The sequence below is a fragment of the Neomonachus schauinslandi genome, chromosome 4, assembly GCF_002201575.2.
Source record: "Neomonachus schauinslandi chromosome 4, ASM220157v2, whole genome shotgun sequence".
In the NCBI taxonomy this organism is placed as follows: domain Eukaryota; kingdom Metazoa; phylum Chordata; class Mammalia; order Carnivora; family Phocidae; genus Neomonachus; species Neomonachus schauinslandi.
The window spans coordinates 164,644,993-164,665,288 of NC_058406.1; the positions used below are offsets into that span (position 1 = coordinate 164,644,993).

The 20,296-nt window shown below is 36.5% G+C and overlaps 1 protein-coding gene across 2 annotated transcripts in view; it reads right to left on the bottom strand.

Annotated features, from left to right (window-relative positions):
- The window catches only part of TRPS1 (transcriptional repressor GATA binding 1), a 254,651-nt gene that overhangs the window by 195,112 nt on the left and 39,243 nt on the right, over positions 1 to 20,296 (bottom strand). The window contains exons 2-3 of one of the 2 annotated variants that reach the window (XM_044914656.1): positions 15,137 to 15,294; positions 10,993 to 11,921 (exon numbers count right to left, since the gene is read on the bottom strand). In XM_044914656.1, coding sequence (XP_044770591.1) covers positions 10,993 to 11,921; positions 15,137 to 15,173 — 966 coding nt within the window. In that variant the 5' untranslated portion in view covers positions 15,174 to 15,294. Of the gene's footprint in view, positions 1 to 10,992; positions 11,922 to 15,136; positions 15,295 to 20,296 lie in introns of those variants that run through there. The other variant, XM_021688756.2, reaches the window with a different exon arrangement.

Below are 20,296 nucleotides of genomic sequence, written 5' to 3' on the forward strand. Positions count from 1 at the left end.
TTAGAGGCCTAAGGAATCCCTAAACATAGGATGTTGAAGTGAATCAAAGTTACTACTACGCATCACAGCATCCCTTCCAGTATTTGACAAAAACTTTAAAAATAAAAATGAAAAAATCCAGGCTAACAATGACTACTATCAGGTGAAGAGACCGTGAAAGAAAGGCCGTGTGGTAAACAGACAAACAAAAAAAACCCCAAAACTTCCAGTATCGCATTTTGGTTTAGGATTAACTAAATTACCGTGAAAACCTCATTAAATCTTTTAAGTTGGTGGTATTTGTGTGTCTACAGGTCGTGTTTTTTTACCCAGGAAAAACCAGCCAGCTCCATTATTATTTAAGATGCTCTTTCAAAACCATCCAAGCAAGCAAACAAAAACACAAGCATCTCATTTAATGACAAGAACAATATATTGACATTTCTATAAGGTTATCTATTTGTCTTCTTGGTAAATAGCAGTAAATCATATTAGTTTTTATATTACTTAAAGCTAGTATAACTAGCTTAAAGCTAGTTTTATATTACTTAAAGCTAGTATAGCCATTATAAAAATATGTAAAAAATTATTAAAAGCCAACTTTGGGAAACATTGTTACTTAGTGTTCTATTCCTTTGCTCTCTCAAAAAGATTTAAAGGCTACCCTTGTGGCCATTTTTATACTTTCTTTGTGAGAGATGGACATTTAAGTCATAGTGAAATAAACTGATGCATATCATTTAAATGCCATTCTAAAATAAAACATAATTTATTATTTTAGGAGACCATACCTAAGACTACTGACCATATTCATTGTATTTGCATGATCCATAAACGTTAACTTAAAACAATTCTTTCATAGGTTAAATACAAATACACAGCATCAACAGTTAACACAAAATAAGTGTTTGCAACAACAGTTTCTTGACTCTTATTGCCAGGAAACAGCACCTACACATGCAGAGAATTATTTCAAACTTTTCAAATGGTCGAACCCAGCAAGGAGTAGAAAAAAATTCCCTCGCTATGACTAGACTGAAAAAAGAGATCACAGAATAAACAGTTTGAGTTTCAATCTTTTTTTCTTTTGCTAACCAGAATTATAATTACAACTTGTTAATCCAGCAGTTCCTCTGACATGGGTATGCATATTTGAAAATTTCTATTAAACTGTAAATTATGTTTGGACCAAAAATTACACCTATTCGTTCATCCAATTAGTAGCCACTGAGTATTTAGTTTGTGCCAATCTCTGGAATAGATACTGGAATACAACAGTGAGCAAGCTAGACCACATCTCTGCCTTTAAATTACTTATATTTGAAGATCGAGATTTGTAGATAATAGTATTAATCTTTACTTGGATTTGTTTGCTCCCGAGGGAAGTTCCAGAAGTTAAAGTCTGTGCAAAGACACATTATTTAACCCCCTGGCACCTCAATCTCCTCATCCTTATGGATATAAATAACAGTGTACACCTTGCCAACTTACAGGATTATTGTGAGGATCAAGGGGAAGAACGTAGCTGAAACTGATTTGTAAACTCAAGATCGTGCTGTTCAATAGAACTTTCTGAGATGATGGAAATATTCTGCAGTCCACCCTGTCCAAGAGGGTAGCTCGGAGCCACATGTGGCTACTGAACAACTGAAATAGGGCTAGTGCAACTGAGGAACTGATTTAAGTAATTTCTGTTGATTTTTCATTAATTTAATTTTAATTAACTGAAATTTAAATAGCCACATGGAACTAGTGTATGCCATGTTAGTCAGCATATTGTAAGAGTACTATACACATGAATGGGATCATTATTCAATAAAACTGGACTATCTAATTTAATTTGTCCTGCTAATGGGGTGAAAAGGCTAAATAGTGGGAACATGGTGAAGTCATTCATTGACAAACTCATAAACTTGTCACTCCTAGTGTTCTTAGCTGTATATGAAAAGGTTCGATTCTGTTGTTACTAAGCTAATGCTTCTGTTTGACTTCCTTCTTGGACTGAAGGAATGATATTTTATTCATCCTTGGAAGTCAGCAGGGGCTCAATATACTTGGTTTGAATGAATGAAGTTACTGTGGTAGATGTGGGCACAGATGAAAATTTGTCACCAAGGCCCCTGAGTTACCTGGGATGAGAACACAACTGTAATTCACACCCCCCTTATTGACTCAACTGGACATATTTGAGCTTCTTCAAAAAATTGAACAAAATGCATCTTTCACCCAAAAACCAGCGACTATGGAGCCATTTGCTTGTGAATTATAGTTAAACAGAAACACCAGACTTACCTGTTAAAGGCATGAAAAAGAACAGATTTGAAGTCATTTTTCACTGATTGAAGACTGTGATGGCTTTTTATTCCATTTTAAACTTAGTTTAAAAAACTACTCCTTCCATGTAAGTATGTATGTTTCATGGCCTTTGTTTCTTATTTATTTACATACGTCTTTTCACAAAAATGTTTCTCTGTAGAAGTTAGAAATATAAAGGGCTGGCTTTTTGCAAGGTCTTTAACCTTAATTCATTTACTTCCTTCTAATAATACGGAACAAAAACTGGTAAGAGTAATATCTAAAAGAATATGTCAAAGGAAAATATTTTTTTGAAGCCTCAGAACTCTTGAAATGACACTTCAGGACATGTACTTCTTGTCAGGGGAACAAAAAGGGTTGTTTGAACTAAATACAAACTCTTCCTCAGATGTGGTTCATTTTCAAGTACTATAATTGATAGCAACAGAGACAATTAGGAGGGTACTAATTTAAGGGGACTTGAGGTTATGGGCTGATAGTCAAAACAGTAAAACCTTCACTTAATAAAAAGCTAAGTTGCTAAAAATCACTGCTCAAAGACTGAAGTTACAAATAGCTTGAAGAAATCTGTCAGGGCCGATCTCGGCTGAAAACAACTAGTCAGAATCAATGTGTTAATCCACATAGGGAATGTTTCTGCACTGTACAGTGCTTCAAAAAAAAAACAGTGTGGCATGCAGAGTGTGCCGCAGTGATGGACCTTTGGTGGAGACAAATTGTTAGACAGTTCAATAACCTATCTAATCGGACGGTGATCTTCTTAGTCTCATGCTACCACACCCTATTCCTGGCTTTCCTGGAGTCACCACAGTTATTCCTGTAAACACTCTTTTCCACAAAATAAGTAACAAATCCAATAAAAAATTTGAATAATAAGAGCCAACCAATTTTTTTTTTGTGGGGGAACCAAAACTTTATATAAGGGGTGATTTTAAGGGTAAAGTCCTGCATATTTTAAATTATGTACATTTTTATTATCAGCTTTTGGATTACAGCCATCAACAGTCTACCCAACTGGTTTTCTCACTTCACTCGGCATAAAACTGACCTAAGTCTCTACAATTACTTGGTATTTGGGCTGACAGAATACCAATAAATCTTAAAGTCAGTCTCAAGAATTTGGAAAAAACAATGTTCCACAGGGAAAAATGCAAAACAAAAAAGAAAATGCAAGGCAAGTGGATTATAAAGCTGAGTGCATGATCCACAGAACTTGTCTCCTGCATCTGACCCAACTTTGCCACTGGCTCAGGATGGAGAGAGATAAGAATTGAGTGTTTGTTCTAAAGAGTGTCTTAAATGGGAAAAACACGAGAGTGGAATCACTGTGTTACATCCTTCCTCTAGGGAAGGGTGCTTTGTTGCATGCCTACTATGTGCCAAACACAGATGATCCACAGAGAAGTGATAGAGCCCAAAACCCCAGCACGTCTGTGGTCTGGGGCAGAAAGCTCACAAGCAAATAGATGACAATAGCGGAGGGTGTGCTTCTGCTGAGAGAGGTACCAAGTTCCATGACAACACAGAGGAAGAGAACCTACGCCCCAGTGAAAGGTCAGCAAAGGCTTCCAGAAGGAGGTGACAACCAAGCTGTGGACTCACGAGTTGGCACTGGACCAGATCCTCAAAAGCAGTGACTATGGAAAGGCTTTTCGGGTGCAGGAAACAAAGCGAATAAAGCACAAGACAGTGAAACAGTGCAAGTTGCTCTCGGGAAATGTGAAGGGAGACTGGGGGTGAGAGAGAATTTGGAATAGTGATGTCTTATTGGAGAGAGAGAGTTCTACTGAATTATACAAGGATAATTAAAATGATACACATTTTATAGAAAGTAGACCTATCCTTCCTACAAAACGTAGGGTGGTAGCTCTATAAGCAGAATTTTTAACAAATAAAGGAAGGAAGGGAGGGAGGATGAAATGGAAGAAGGGAAGGAGAGGAGGAGGAAGGAGGGAGAAAAGAGAGAAAGGAAAAGAAAGGACAGGAGAGGAGGGGTGGAGGAGGGGGGCTGGGCAGCAAGAGCAGAAGAGAAAGGAAAAGAAGAGAACAGAAGGGATCAGAAAGAGAAAAGAAGTAACTAAAGAAACCACTAAGAATTTGCTAAGTAAACATGAAGGGTGGGGGTGATAAAAGCATCAAGCAGGGAAGACTGAAGCAAACTACTCAATTGTTTGTGGGGAGACACACACATCAGAAAGAAATCCAGGGTAACCGTGGCATTTCCAGCCTCGCCAACTTGGAAATGGGAATAGAGAACAAAGGAGAGGGGTAAACATTAGGGAAGGAGCTAACAACTTGGGCTTTATGCACGTTGACTTTGAGGTGCCAGTGGAACATCAAGGTGGAGCCACCTATCAGCTGGAAAAACAGGTCTTAGAACAAACCACTGTTTACTATAAGATCCCCGAATATATATTGTTACTGGACTCATGAAAGAATTCGGGTGCTCTTTAATCTGACATCAGCGGGTCATCTAAGTATTAAAGGGGAAGTGGGAGACAAGTGAAGTATTTCTCAAGTCCCTCCCTGCAGCCCTACCCCTCACGTTCAGAATCCAGGGAGACCATACAGCTCTGACCTCGGTCAGGGTATGCAAGTACATGTCAATGAGACACTCTAAAGGCGTTCTGATGTCTTCTCTCCCATTCCTGTACTTCCTCGCAGGCAAAGAATAAAAGTTTAATTACAAAGCCAGGGAGAACATAAATGGGAGCCGGATGCATCTACTTAATATTTAACCTTCATAGAAAAACCAACCCTTAGATTGTGCCTAGTAACCGGAAGAGAAAAATACAACTCTCTGGCCATATATTAAATCATAAATCCCTAAAACAAAGTCCTCCAAATGAGGGGAATATGAACAAAATCAAATATGTGGATAAAATGTGGCTTCGTTTCGGGATAAAACAATGCCTTCTTAATTGATTAAATCAAAATCTGGCCCTTCCTCACTTTATCAGAACGACTTTCAGTAGCAAAAGTACCAGTGAAAATGGATCACAGTAATTAAAAATAGAAAAATGAGCAAAGTTAATTTTCTTTTCAATGATTTCAATTCTGAGCCTGGTAAAAGTTCAAATAAGGCAGCATTACACTGCAGGGATTGGACGAGAGATAACCTCAAAGAAATCAGTGAGGTCCCCAAATTCAGTGAGATTCACAGAGTATGCATCAGAGACCCCGTGTACCAGCTTTGTATGTCCTCCCTTACGTACAGTTGGCCCATCTTCCAATGCTTTTGTAGTTGAAGTAAACTCAAGTCTTGTATTTGGGAAGGTCATACGTCATAGTGGTTTTGTAGACAGGGCTCTGAGCCCGTTTAGGCTATGCAGTACATGCAAATGAGAAGCTTTAAAGGCATTCTGCTGTCTTCTCTGCCTCACACCCATTCCTGTACTTACAGGCAAGCATCCCATTAACCCCTTGCACAACTCTGTGACCTTGGACAGGTTATTTCAATTCCTCTATGCCTGCTTCCTCATTTAAAAAAAAGATGGACATAATAGTAATGTCTACCTCAAGGGTTTTTATGAAGAGAAGTTAACTAGTACACGTACAGAGCTTAGCTCTACCTATGCACATAGGAAATCCTTAATAAATATTAGCTGCTATCAGAAGTGAATCCAAAATTGGAAGAAAATCCCAAAAGACATGTACAATTTTGATTATATAAGCTACAGATGAAAAATAGTAGGGATCAAATTACAAGTAATACAGAAAAATAAATTTTACATTTGACTTCCAATTTAAATAAAGGTCTTTTCTGATATTCTGAAAATGCCCAACATTTACTTCAAACTTTAAAACCATATGATGAAGAAACCAAGAGGTCGGTGGTCTAATGATTCTCAGAAACAGACTCCATGAAGGAAATCAGAAAATGAAAGGGAACTGCTCCCTCCAAACTTTCCTGGGGTGAGACACTGCTTATGGATCCATGTTTCCAACAGCTGCATGTATGCTGTAATTATAATGACCCAAGAAACAGAATGCACTGACTAATCCACTGACTTGATATGGTTAGCAGGGCAGGCCATTTGAGGATAATTTTTTTAGCTTTTTAAAACATTTTTATTAAGAGTTAAGTAATGTTAAATTTGATTATATGCACTAATAACCATGATTTCTTCTTCTAAACATTCTGCCTAGAGAGAGATACGGATATTCAAGAAAGTGATACATGTTCTTTAAAGGATAGCAGGTAAGCCAAAAATTAGAGAGAGGTCAACATTTATCACACTGACCCTCATGGAGCAACAACAGATGGAGACTTAACCAACAGGCAGGCAGTGAAGATGGTCAAACTATTCTACTCCACTGGGGTGGGTAACACTGTCCAGCTGGGTCATCTCCATGATGAACATGACCGACCTGGTAAATGCCAGAACTTTGCTTTGCTTGATGGCCTTAGGGTGAGCATATGTTTTATTTTGCACACTTTATTACCTGTTAAAGAGACACAGACCTGAAAGCTGGTATGGCTTCATATGACAAACATTCTGTACTCTATAGACAGTCTGAAGTGATTAAAGTCTCATTCACTAGTTGTCCTAAAGTGCAATTGTTCTCCACTCAGAAAAACAAAGAAACAGAACCTGCTAAGATCTACAACTTCCCTCCTCCTCCAGATCAAAGGAAACTCCAAGGCAAAAAAATAAATATTTGGAAGTAAAATTCAGGAAAAGTCAAAATAAACCAAAATGAGATTAATGTTCTCTGATTTTTTTTTTCCCCCCAGACCAAGCTGTTAACCCCCTGTTCAATTGAATGTACTGGCATATGTTAAGGATCTATAAAGCTCATAAGAGTTAAATATGTTGAAAATACAAATACAAAGGATGACTTCCTATCTCTAAAATCTGTTCTTCCTGCTCCTAACGTGACACATTGTGCAACTCCGATAAAAATATTTACAGAACAGAAATGTAATGCTCCCAGCTCAAACACAAGACAGTAACTGGTAAGTGAATAGTGAGATTTGTCTATTAACCTTCAAATTTCATGAAAGGCCAAAATAAATTTAAGAGCTGGAATCCCATAGCTATGGGAGTCCTGAATAATGCCGAGTGACAGAAAAGGTATACTAATATGGAAAGGCGACATGGACATCGTGAGCATTTATAAACGTGGTATACGTTAAACACTTTCCCGTGGGAAGCACATCTTGACAGGGCTCCGACTTTTATAACCTGATCTAAGGGCTCAGAGCTCCCCCATAAAGATGACGCAAATGCCCTAATGCACAGCACATTAAGGCCTAATGAAACAGCAAGGTTGGTGTTTAACAACTCAGGCCTCCATTCAGCAATGCTTTAAATATAAGCATAATAAAGCAGATTAAAAAGAAAGAAGCTGTAATTACTTTTTGAAGAGCTCAACCTCTCGTCCTATTATTGGTCTATACGTGAGCCTCAAAGTCTGCATACTGGCAATAAAAATTACATGAAGGGCTTCCCAATCATGTCACATCTATTATTTTTAAAAATGTAAGCATAACAATTGATAAAACATGCAGATCACATTTAAAAATTGAGAAACTAACATCCCGGTAGAGTCAAATAGCTCTAAGCTAGCCATGGTATCTTTTCTTGTTTTTCTTGCTAAAGAATTGACATCCTTCTGATTTCAGGGCTGGGCATGCTACCTCAAGGTATGATGGGGGGGTGGGGGGGGTTGAGTTCAACACACAGGGAAGGAACACTGTCCTGGTTTTATGATGACCCCTTTAAAGTGACCTCCATTATCCAACTGGGGCTCTATCTAACTCTGTAGTATAAAGAAACCTTGTTATTTGACACTATTTTTTTAGAAATACCTAATTCTTTGACTTCCTTATTTGTAATAAAATTTACACAGAAGTGAATATTGTCAGCACAAGTATGTCTAAACTTCCAATTATTCCCACAAATACATGTCAAATAATCTGGACTTGGAACTGGAAATCTTAACATTTGTTTAAATTATTTCTTTTTCCCAACTGTCTATCTCATGTTTGTAACCAAGTCAGTTCAAATTATTTAAAACCATCCATGTCGAACCAAAATACAGATCAAAGCCACAGAGTTCTTAAGTCCTCTCCTTCTGGCTTCTGTTCCTTCTTTCTTGGCCTAAAATGTCATAAATCTATCATTAACCAACAACTGTCCTGAATGTTTAAAAAAAAAAAAAAAGCCAGTTTAATTGAAAAAGATTAATGAATTGGTCATCTAATACTTCAATTAGCTTAAATTACAGATTTATATAAATAATTCCTGAAATAGTCTGACTGATTACTGGGCTGTAATACTCATATTTACCAACATCATTTTATCAGAATACACACAGCCATTAACTTCCTACAAATCTCTGACAGAACCGCGTTAAAGAAATTCTATAGTCAGCATTTTCTCCTGCACAGCCTTTAGTCCCCACACAGTTCAAGAGCCAAGGAAAGAAAGCTCTCACATGGCATTTCAGCACAAACATGTGTGGGTAAAAAGGGGAATTTCAGATGTGCTTTTATTCAGCTTATGCATACAGGGAAGCCGCTCACCATTTATTTCAGCATAAAAATATTAATAAGTTACTTATCTTCAGACATATTTCTGCACCAACATCTAGTGTATGGGCAAAATACTTAAGATCAGCATTTGGCCCAAAAGTATCTTTAATGCTCTATTCCTAAATCGAACAAAGTTAACTCTCTTTAGGCTCGTTTCTAGATCCAATTGTTTCTTCGAAATAATCATCTGCTTTTTTCCACAGACTGCTTTTTTCTATTTTTAGCCCTATTATATCTCTGAAAAAAAAAATTGATCTTAACAAGATTATCTTCCTGCTTGCTTTTTCCTACCACTTTCTGTCTTCTTTACTACAGCACTTGGTAGACAGCATAGTCTAGGATCAGCTGTTTTATTTCTCCTTCTATTAGTTCAAACTCAGAGAGCTCACACATCTGTTTTATTTCTAAAATCTCTGCCCAGGAAAAGTGTCCAGCTCATTCTACCCAAACATAAACTTTACTATAAATAACTAAGAACCTAACAAATAACTGTTTGGGGGAAATGGAAGTGTGTTTAAAAAATCTGAATTCTTCCAAATCATCGGCCTCAGTAATCTCGATTTCAGAGCCTTCCTGACAGCGCAGATCAGCTTCCCTCAGAAGTTGTCCCCAGAGTGAACAAACTGAAACTCCTGCCGGAAATCCAGGTATTAACATCATATTACTTGCTAATTATAAAACACCATTTCACATACTGACATTATTCACTTCTAGCCCTTTTATCTAAAACACGTATTTGCGTTCCAATCATGGTTTGACAGCAGAGTGTATCTGACATAAGACAGTGAAATGATCTTTAATAAGACAGCAGTTCAAAGCATGCAGCTTTCATGCATAATAACTATGTTGGCTTAATCTGCTGCTCCACAGAAATAATTCTATTTGTGGAAATTCACAAAGTAAGACGGAATTTTTAAGAGAGGTCTACAAAGATGAAACTGGCTTTTTAAGAGTTCTTTCTATCTCCCTTAAAGTGATAAGATTGCTGTTCTGACATTTTTAAAGGCTTGGAAATTTCTCTTCTGATTCTTTTTACAAGGACTGCAAAATATGTTCCCTACCTGTTATTTACAATTCCTTTGCCTGCCTTTCTTAATTGGCACCAGGTCAATAGAGAGGTCTAGAGCAAATGTGCCAGAGCTATTGAGTTGATCAAAATGACTGATATTTTAAGGGATTGAGGAGGTCAAGTAAGAATGATGTAATTTCATTAGTTCCCTGGTACTTCTTCTAATCATTCCTAAAGAAGGTTAATATTACACCTAATATGTTTTGAAATCCACTGGCCGAATAATGCAATAAAAATCTACAGACTAAAACAGAAACTAATACACTTTCTCAAGCTGACCATGAGTTTCGACTATGCTAAAATTGCCAAAATGAAACGAATACATTTCTTTAGAGTCAGTTCTGCATTTCATTCTATTTGAAATGGTAGATTTTTTTTTCATTTCACATATGCCATAAACTAAAGACAGAAGAGTAGATCAAAAAGGTATGCCACTTTTAATAAAACCAGAAATCTAAATTACTGCTAAATGCTTTCATAAATTACTATTTTCCTTAAATGCAGAAAAGAATGCTTTATTGTCCCTATAATCAATGTAAACTTTTATTTCCAAATTTTCATTTGCAATTATGTTCCTTTTTCTGGAGTATACCTCTGCAACTGTCAATATGACCCAAATCTAGTCCAACTGGATTGACATTGAGTATAAAAACCAAATCCTAATGCCAGACACAGGGAAGATCCTCATTGAAGGAAAGATGATAGTGAAAGATTTCTAATCCAAAACTAGAACAAAGCATAAACTACCATCATGTGGAACCATAAAGATTAGTGGCATTTTTGGAAGACTGGGAAAACATCAAATTACCATGAAATATTTCCAGAAATACGAAGCCTAGCTAATCCCATGAAAAGACTTTTCCCAACCTAATAGAAATATTGAGATTATTTTCCATGATAAGAGATGAAAGACACCTCTGGATACACATTTGCCTAAAACAGCTATGGAATGTGTCCATCTGTCCTGCTGAATCTAGCAGGCCACCCCTTTGGTATCGGGAGCTTGATTTTAACACACGTGTACGAATTCACATTTCATTACTACTCGCTTTTTCTGTAAGAAGAGATAACAGCACAGAGCACCAACCTGCACATCGTAGGTCCCATTTAGTAAAACAGGCCTTGAAGAATTGATGTCCTGAAGCACACCAGAGAGCACGGAACGGTTGACCTTCTGGAAGTCTTTGGAATGGCTGAACTGCACCATGTTGTGAAGGGCCAAGATTTTGCTGTCCAGCTCAGCATCCTGCCTGGTGCGGTTATGCAGTCCTAAGTGATACTTTCGGAAGTGCTTAATCAGATCTGTGGGGTCATTGCCATAGTAACCATATCCACAGATATTGCATTTAAAGTCCTGAAGCTCTGGAGACAGAGGTGCCGGGTCTGGGTTGTCATTTACCAGTAAGTCAGTTTTGGATTTATTCAGTCTTACACCCCCATCTGAAGGCACTTGTGGGTTTTTTGAGGCCACTGAAACTGGGCTTGAGCCTTGACAATTGGCTTGACCACTCTGCGCTTGCCCTGTTTCCTCGGTAGCCTTTGGTGACATCTTATGATCTTCCTTTGTCTCCAATGAGTCCCCTGATGGGGTGCAGGCCATATCTTGAGGGTCATCTGCCTCTGCTCTTTGAGGAGACTTCAAGGGCTCACAGACTCCCCCAGCAGCTGGAGATGAGAAAGCCAACATATTTCTATCTGTCACCTCATCATGTGGATGCGAGGGAAGGTTTCCTCCTTTACTGGGGCTTTCATAATTGAAGCCAGCCTTCTCGCTCAGGACTGAGCTTTTTAAGCCCTTCTTGATGCTAGAGGATGGATCTTGGCCATGCAAGCTATGTTCCTCCTTATTATTCAGTTCTGCTGCATCACTCTGATCCGTATTTTCTGACATCTGATCTGCAGAAAATTCTTTGTTCTTTCCAGATACCTTGCTTTCTGTACCTATAGGCTCCAGGGTCTGGCCCTCGCCTTCGCTAGCAACGTTTCTCAGAGGGGGGTTCTTTTTCCGGACCATATCTGTAAAAATGCAAGGAAAAGGACATGCAAGGTTATCTGAAGCTGCAGATATGTGATCTAATTTAGAGCATTTTACTTATTCTATTCAAGGCTTTATAAGGTGCATATAAAAAAACTTCCTCTAGGAAAAAAGTGTTTTAAAAATAGCAAAAAACGGAGACTAAAGCAAATATTTACACTTAGAATTATTTTTGTCATAGAGTGGCTCATTTACTATTTTTAAATGGTTTTATGAATACCAAGATATTGATTATTACTAGCTCTATTTTTCCTATTATTCTTGTCTGCCAAACATTTTTTGCTCACTTTCTTCGGTTATAGTTGATTATGCTTATTTATAAACCTTATATATTATATATACACATACTATGTTTATAAAATAGATATACATGTTTATGTTTACAGAATATATATTACATGTTTATTTATATGCTACGTATATATGTATATAAACAACATAAATTGGAACTCAATATTGTTACACACTGTGCAACCAAGATATAAATATAGTTTCAACCAAAATATCCTCATAGTCAAGAGACAGAAACAGCATGTTATAAACAATGTGAAAACTGCCCTATTACTTTCAGGAATGAAGGGTAACAAATGTTTCATCTCTGTCCTACTGATAAATCTCTTTAAGCCCCATTTGGAGACCTTGCCTGAAAGTCAGGAGGAGGACCTGGGACACATCAGAGGGACCAGGCTGGGTGTACTGGGGACTCTATCAAGCATGATGGGGAACCTCACTAAGTCCTGGGTTCTTACGCCCAGCCAGGTGGAGACAGTACCAATCCCACCAGCAGGAGCAGACTGGAAGATGACAGAGGGACAATATTAAATTGAACCATATGACATTGTCATTTGTACCTCAGCATGGCAAAATGTTAGCTTCCCATGGCTCACCTTCACGTGCTAGCTCAACTAGGCCTTTCAAGTTCGTGGCATCAATGAGTACAGTCAAAATAAGAGCACTGTGACAAATTCCTCTACCAGAGTCTAATGAATCAGAACTTCGGTACGAGGAGATAAGAAACAACCTGTGTTGTGTCAATAACAAAAAGGCAGTCACAGAGGCTCGAGGGAGAACTGAGGTTCATGGCTCATGTTCCTTAATTCCCCAGCTGAAAAACTGCAAGTGCTGTGTGAGTTGTCACCCAAACGTCGCTTAGGAAAATCCACCTGTGACTGACTAATAAGACAAGGCTTCTTCACTGGCCGACTCTGCCACAGGGGCAGATTTAACATTTAGTTACACCATGATTACCCACGATGTCCTGAGAAAATCCAAATTAATAATAGGTGTCAGTTATTTTCATCTATAACTTCTCACAGGTACTAAGAAGCCACCCTGGCTTTGGATATATGGGTGTACCTTCATTTCCAAAGAGCTGGTCAAGCAAAATTTTTGTAATATGAATCACTGAACCAAGATATTGCCCGCGTTGAGTATAAAGAATTGTTTCCAAGGTCAAAATTCTAAAGTCAAAATAAAGTCATTATTTAGTCAAAACACTAAATAATGTCAAAAAGTGTAACTGTGCTTAAGAAAGTACACTCTCCTTTTTGTATAACAATAATATTAGTCATTAAATATACATAGAATATGTATATGTTCCTCTTGGAACAACAACAACAACAGTTATAGGATGAAGGACTGAAGTGTCAAGTACAAGTGATGCTCATGTCACCTGCATGACCAAGGCAGGGAGTGGGGAGGGAAAATGGTCTTCACCTTGGTGTCATTACCGTTAGTCCTAAAGTAAACTAAGCTAGGTAACCCTTGTTAAAAAAAAAAAAAAATGGAACACTGGTTAACTTTTTTTTTTTTTTAACGTTTGCATTTTAATGTCTCATCTGTTGATGTCGACATTTTGGTAGACATCTAGTCCTCTGTCAGAAGTGACAGAACTTGGGGACTTGTACCTACACACAGAAGAGTGCAGGGCAATTTTACTGGTAGTCAACAAAAGGAAAACTAAAAAGTAAAGAAAAAATAATAAAATGGAAGTTTAAGAAATCAGTTATCATTTAAAATATAAAAAATAATAAAAAAATATAAGAGCTTGAGTAAAAAAAAATGCTATTCTTAACTTGGCCTACATTCTAGTTTATAGAGTATCAGCTATTACTACACATAAAACTGTGATGATTTGCTGTAGCACCTCCTGCCTTTCCCTCCTGAATTTCCTGTTTGTTTTTTCTATTACACATAAAGTCTTTAGTAACCATTGCAATTTAATCTTTTCTTGGACAAATACTGAATAACCATACCATTTGTATTTCAACATTTTCTCCTCACTGTAAGTTAACCCTAACGATAGTGCCACCAAAATGAAATAAATAAGGTTACACAGAAAAAAACAAAAATCTATATGAAAGGCAGGATCCATAAGGAAATGAAAATGAAATAATCCAACTCATTAAGATTACCCTTCCATTAAAGTGAAGAGAAAATGGTTTCTGCCCATATATTAATGTCAAGGTGATTAGAAAAACAGCAACATTTTACAGAGCAAGGAACTAAGATAAAATACTTAAAAGTGAATAGACATAAATACGTTAATATTGAAAAATGTAACTTGTTTTTTCAGAACAAAAAGAATTAGAACTTGCTGATTTATTGTTATCATGCAGAAAAGTAATAGGTCATAGTTTAAAAGGTACTGAAGCAGCAACTAAAGCAACTAAGAGAAAATACGATTAAATTACCATCCTTTCAAATTTCAGTTCCCTCTTCCACCAAGAACAGACCTTTAGAGCCCATACGACTCACTGACTCCTTATACTGAATAGAACCCTTAAAAATATACATCGCAAAGAATGTCAAACTGCTAAAACTTCAAAGAAGTATCAGAAAGGTCATTTGTGTTTTCTTTTTTGTTGTGGGTGGAAGGGGCATGTTCTTTTTAGTTTCTTTAAAAAAAATCATGGTTAATTTAGTTGACTATACTTTGAAGTAGTTATAGAAAAATAATTTTTACAGGAATTATATCACCATAATTTTTCAGAATGACATATTATGTAAATATAAGCACATTTGCAATACTTCTAAGTGGAAGAAACTCCCCTAACAAGTCATAAGTTAGATATCGTAAGGCTATAGCCACCCTCAAGTTATTATCTTTAAGACAAATAACAGATTGCACGATGTTTTACTGTGTGCCAAGAACTTTTCCAGTTAAGATTTTCACTTGAAAAAATAGATCACATACTTGTAAAATCATACCCAGCATTGACTTCATAAGGCATGTGGCTTTAGAGTGCTTTTTACAATTATTAATTCTATTAGTCAACTAGCAGGAGGCTAATGCAATTGTCTTAGAAGACGCTCTGAAGACACAGAAGACATTTTGAGAGCTGATCTGTACATCTGCAAAACAAAACAAAACAAAATATTTCCTTCCTAAATGATGTAAATATGCTTTAACGTATCACACCTAAAATACATTAATATGCCAGCACCACAGGCTGCTTCAAAGATACCTAATAAATGCATGAGCAAACCTTGAGCAAGTTCTTCCCCCACCCTGGGTTTTAATAAAACAGCAGGAAAAGGAGGAACGTGATATAAAAGATTACAGAAGTCATTTTCACAACAGACTGTGATGTATGATTTAACCTCTAAAACTCCCAAACCCTAAGGACCAGAATACTTACCTACACTGGGGTGGGGATAGATAATCTTAATTAGTAAACGTGGAGGGGACATGCTTCTGGAAAAGATACCAGGTGTACCTACTGATATTATACAGTCACAGCTGAAGACAAGAAGTGGTACGCATTGCAAATCTCTTCCAAACTCACATCAGCAGTGTATATACCATGTGGCTGAGAAAGGAACTATTGCAATGCCATCAAGAATTGGGATCTGGGGCGCCTGGGTGGCTCAGTTGGTTAAGCCACTGCCTTCGGCTCAGGTCATGATCCTGGAGTCCCGGGATCGAGTCCCGCATCGGGCTCCCTGCTCGGCGGGGAGTCTGCTTCTCCCTCTGACCCTCCCCCCTCTCATGTGCTCTCTGTCTCTCTCATTCTCTCTGTCTCAGATAAATTAAAAAAAAAAAAAAAAAAAAAGAATTGGGATCTGTGTAAGCCTTCCCAACAGTTACAGAAACATTACAAACCGTAACACGGGCTATCTTTTTAGCTAGTTTTACTAATCTTCTATTTTCGCTCTTGACAAATAACTTCATAAAATTGTGATTGAACCAGCTTTCAACCCTCATTATCCCATCATCTTTATTATCTGAATGAAATTATCAAGGCAGGGGCTCAGCTGGTTAAGCATCTACCTTAGGCTCAGGTCCTGGGATCAAGCCCTGCCTTGCTTGCCCTGCTCAGCGGGGAATCTACTTCTCCCTCTCCCTCTGCCTCTACCTACCTCTCCCCCTGCTCGTGCTCTCTTGCTTGCTCTCTCAAATAAATAAATTTAAAAAAAGAAATTATCAAGGCAGATACTGCAATAATGGTCATAAAACAATTAGATAATCGCATCAAGGAGTATTTTGGCAACTCTATTTGAAAACGTCTTTTTTCAACTATATAATAGCAATATCCCTCATACTGACTACCAAAAAAGAGTTCAAAATCCCAGTTTACAGTAGGTCCATTACAAACAATCATTTGGATAATGGAGCTAAAAGTGAAGTGGATAAGAAGGAACTGAAGAATCTAAATGAGAGCTACAAGACTCAAAATTGCTAACTTTAGTCCTCTGTTCAATTCTGAGATAAAAAACTGACCTGGGAGGTGGAGGGAGATGAGGTGGAGATGGTGAGGGTCTCAAGTTTACATCATTCCCCACCTATACAAATACATAATGCTCCTCTCACAGCAGACACAATGTGAATACATACTATGTGTCAAGATACTTCAGCAAGGTAAAACATGCTTAGCTTCCTAAAAATGCACTATTTATATTTTCATTACTGAGATGTAAGACATTCTAAATTATTTCCTCCTAAATTAAAACAAATATAAAGGCTTTCTTTGTATTTCTTAGTTAAAAAAAAAAGTTTGTTATAAGAAACAGTAGGATACTGTATTATTTCTACATTATAGTATCAGACATGGAAATAATCAGCATTAAAGCTTAAAAAAATCATTCTGGTAAGTCTTTTATCTTACTGATTAAAATGCTTACATATATAAAAAAATCCTTTTTCTATAGAAGACTGTGACTCATGTTCTCAGAATGGCATCTTCACAGCAAAAGGAATCTGAGTTTTCTATTAATACCTAGATACTTTGAATTAACCATTAATGATTTAGTCTTATTTCATATGTATGTATAAGTACATATACATACATAATACACACATACATTATGAAATACTTGCTCCAAAGAGTTTTGCAGTAGGTAATCAAATGAATTACTCAACCAAAGAAATCAACTATTACAGTAATTTAAAAAGAGAGCTGAGATCACACATACATCCAGTGCCAGTGCAGATTAGAACAAGAATTTATTTCCATTAGATCAGAAACTCCTTGAAGGTAAGAGATATAAATTCCTATGTTCTCTGTAGCATCGTGACCCTAAACAAAGGAAGGAAGAATGGTACAGTAATCACATGTCCAGTTTCTGAACCTGATTCCAATCAGTCTGATGTAATCAAGGGCAACCCCTTGACTTCTCTGAGCCTCTGTTCTTACTCATATGAGAGAATTGCAATAAATGATTTCTAAACTTCCTCGAACCTCTAAGATTCTATAATGGTTCTGGTTAATGGCTTAGGCACTATAATTTTACCTAAGAAAAACTTTATCCAATTTCCCTAAAAGACTATAAAATATGAAGCCATCAGTAACTAAGGAAGGCATAAATACCACTGAGGTTTACCGTTCACTCAGTTACTCATTTCCTCCAACATTCATTCATTCATTCAATAAATGTATACCCAGCATAAGTACGTGCCAAACATCTAGTAAGATGACTGTAGTTTTACCATTAATCATTCATTTAAGAGAGAAGAAGGATATCTTTAAAAAGCAAAAAAAAAATATTATAAGGGACCCTTCTTTCTCAAAAAAATTAAAGCCTTGGAGGATCTTTCCAAAAACCATTTCAAATGAGTGCACTTCCAATTGACTGACTCCTTCGATAGACAGATAGATAAATAGATAGATAGATAGATAGATAGATAGATAGATAGATAGATAGAAAGAAAAAAAGAAAGAAAGAAACAAAGAACCTCAGCAAGACTGAAACGTTAAGGGAGAAAGGCTTTATAATTTAAGCTCAGTCTCAAATCCTGCTGAGTATGATTTTTATTATAAGTAGCAGTTCTTGTCATCATAATATATAATACCAGATGACATTCTCTTCTTGTTTTTCCAGATAATAAAACTTTCAAGTGTTTGAAATCAAAGCTTAACACAAAAGAAAAGACATGGTAGTCTTCTCCTTAATATATGATTCTTCTGTGCTTGTTTGTATCAACAACCTAGGAGTACCGAGTTATTAATTACACATTTCATGTAGGTTTTATTAAAAAAATTAAGAAGAAAGAAAAAAATAGTAAATTGTTTCTTTTGATCAAAAGTCCCCCACAAAGAATTTAAAGAATTAAGCAAGTGATAGCAAAATAAAAGGAAGGTCAAGTTTGGGGCCTATAGCAAACTAGATAGCTTCCATATGAACAACATATAAAGTTCAGTTTTAAAGAACATATGTGTTTGCTCATTGGTTTAAAAAAAAAAAAGAAAAAACCTTGAATCCTGTCTACTCCATATATACAGATCAAAATCAGATTGCTTAAGTGAACTATAAAATGCAAGAGAACATTGTTTATCCAAATCATAAACCCAAGAATTGCTGAAGGAGTTTAAATGTTTCTGTTTCTTCAGATTCCAGAGCAATCTTCAATGGTAGATCGCTTTTTTTGTAAACTGCTTCAAACTTCATAAACCCAATGTCAGATCCTGTTCTTTGCTATCCATGTCTATTTAATTTGCTCTCTCTGAATTGATTGTTCCTGAATCTTTAAAGGTATTTTGGATATCTTAAATCCTGCTGAGATTTAAATGTCATCACCTTCAAACAACTTCCATCAAATAAATCTCTTATTAATTCACATCAAATTAATCCAAAATGATCACTTCTATTAACATATGCTTCAGAGCACAAAGCCCATTAATAGTCATCTGGACACGAGAAATAACCCAAGACTCTCTGAGATAAAATGTACATTATTTAGATATCCTCTTTCAAAGAGTTTTGATGTTGGCCCAAACATATTTTATTAGCCTTTTATTTCATCAAGCTATGCTCTCTATATTTCAAATATTTCATTTCAAATGTACTAGTCTAGGTAAAAAGAGATGGTCTGGTAAGTAAGTAATCATGTCAGATTTGCCAAAATGAGTCTCCATATATCCATACACATCTTAGAGAATTTCGTTAACCATTTTTACTTTTATATGAAAATTAGAAAACTGTTTTTTGCCTTTAAAAACTTTATGCTAGAAGTCTATTTGAAACTGTAGAAGGGGCACGTGGGTGGCTTAGTTGGTTAAGTGTCAATGCTTGATCACGCTCAGGTCATGATCTCAGGGTCGTGAGATTGAGCCAAGCATTGGGCTCCATGCTCAGCAGGGAGTCTGCTTGAGATTCTCTCTCTCCCTCTCCTCTCTGCCCCCTCCCCCTCAAAAATAAATAAATCTTTAAAAAAAAAACCCGTAGAATATATGTGAAAAAAATGAAGCACACACCTATTTCCCTAATTAAGGCAACAAAAATAAAGCAAGTATCCATCATGAGTTATCAAAAGGAAAGGGAAATTGATTATTTTTGCTTTCATAACAGGTGAGAGGCAAATGTATTACAAACTCTGCTTTGAATAAGATCACAATTTCACTAAGCAAATTAAGAAACGTTATCATTTGTTTCCTCACACGTATGTCGTGTTTCCTTTTGTTTTCTTTCCTCTCAAAGGAAAAATAAAAAAATCAAAATAACGTACAATGACAACTGTTGGTTCAAACAGGCCAGAATGACTTTGCATGTGTGCACGGGCCAGACGTAACTTCATCCCTCTTCTTTGTTAAACTTACACGATTTCACCTGGTTGATGGGCAAAGAGCCAAACATAGCACGTTAAGTTCAAAAAGAAGAGCTCATGGAAAAGTATAAATGCATCTATTTATCTTGATGGTTATGATAGGAATTGACATTTTATTTGTATGTAATTTAGATTTCCACTGATAACAAAAATAATGAGTGTTAAGATTTGTAGGAATGCCTTTAACTTTCTTTCCAGCATTTGCCAAAAAACATCTTTGTACATTAAAGGTAGTTTAATTTTAGTATATTGATGTTGCTTTGTTTGTCTTCCACTCTGTTATTCAATAGAAAAGAAAATCTCAATTATTAA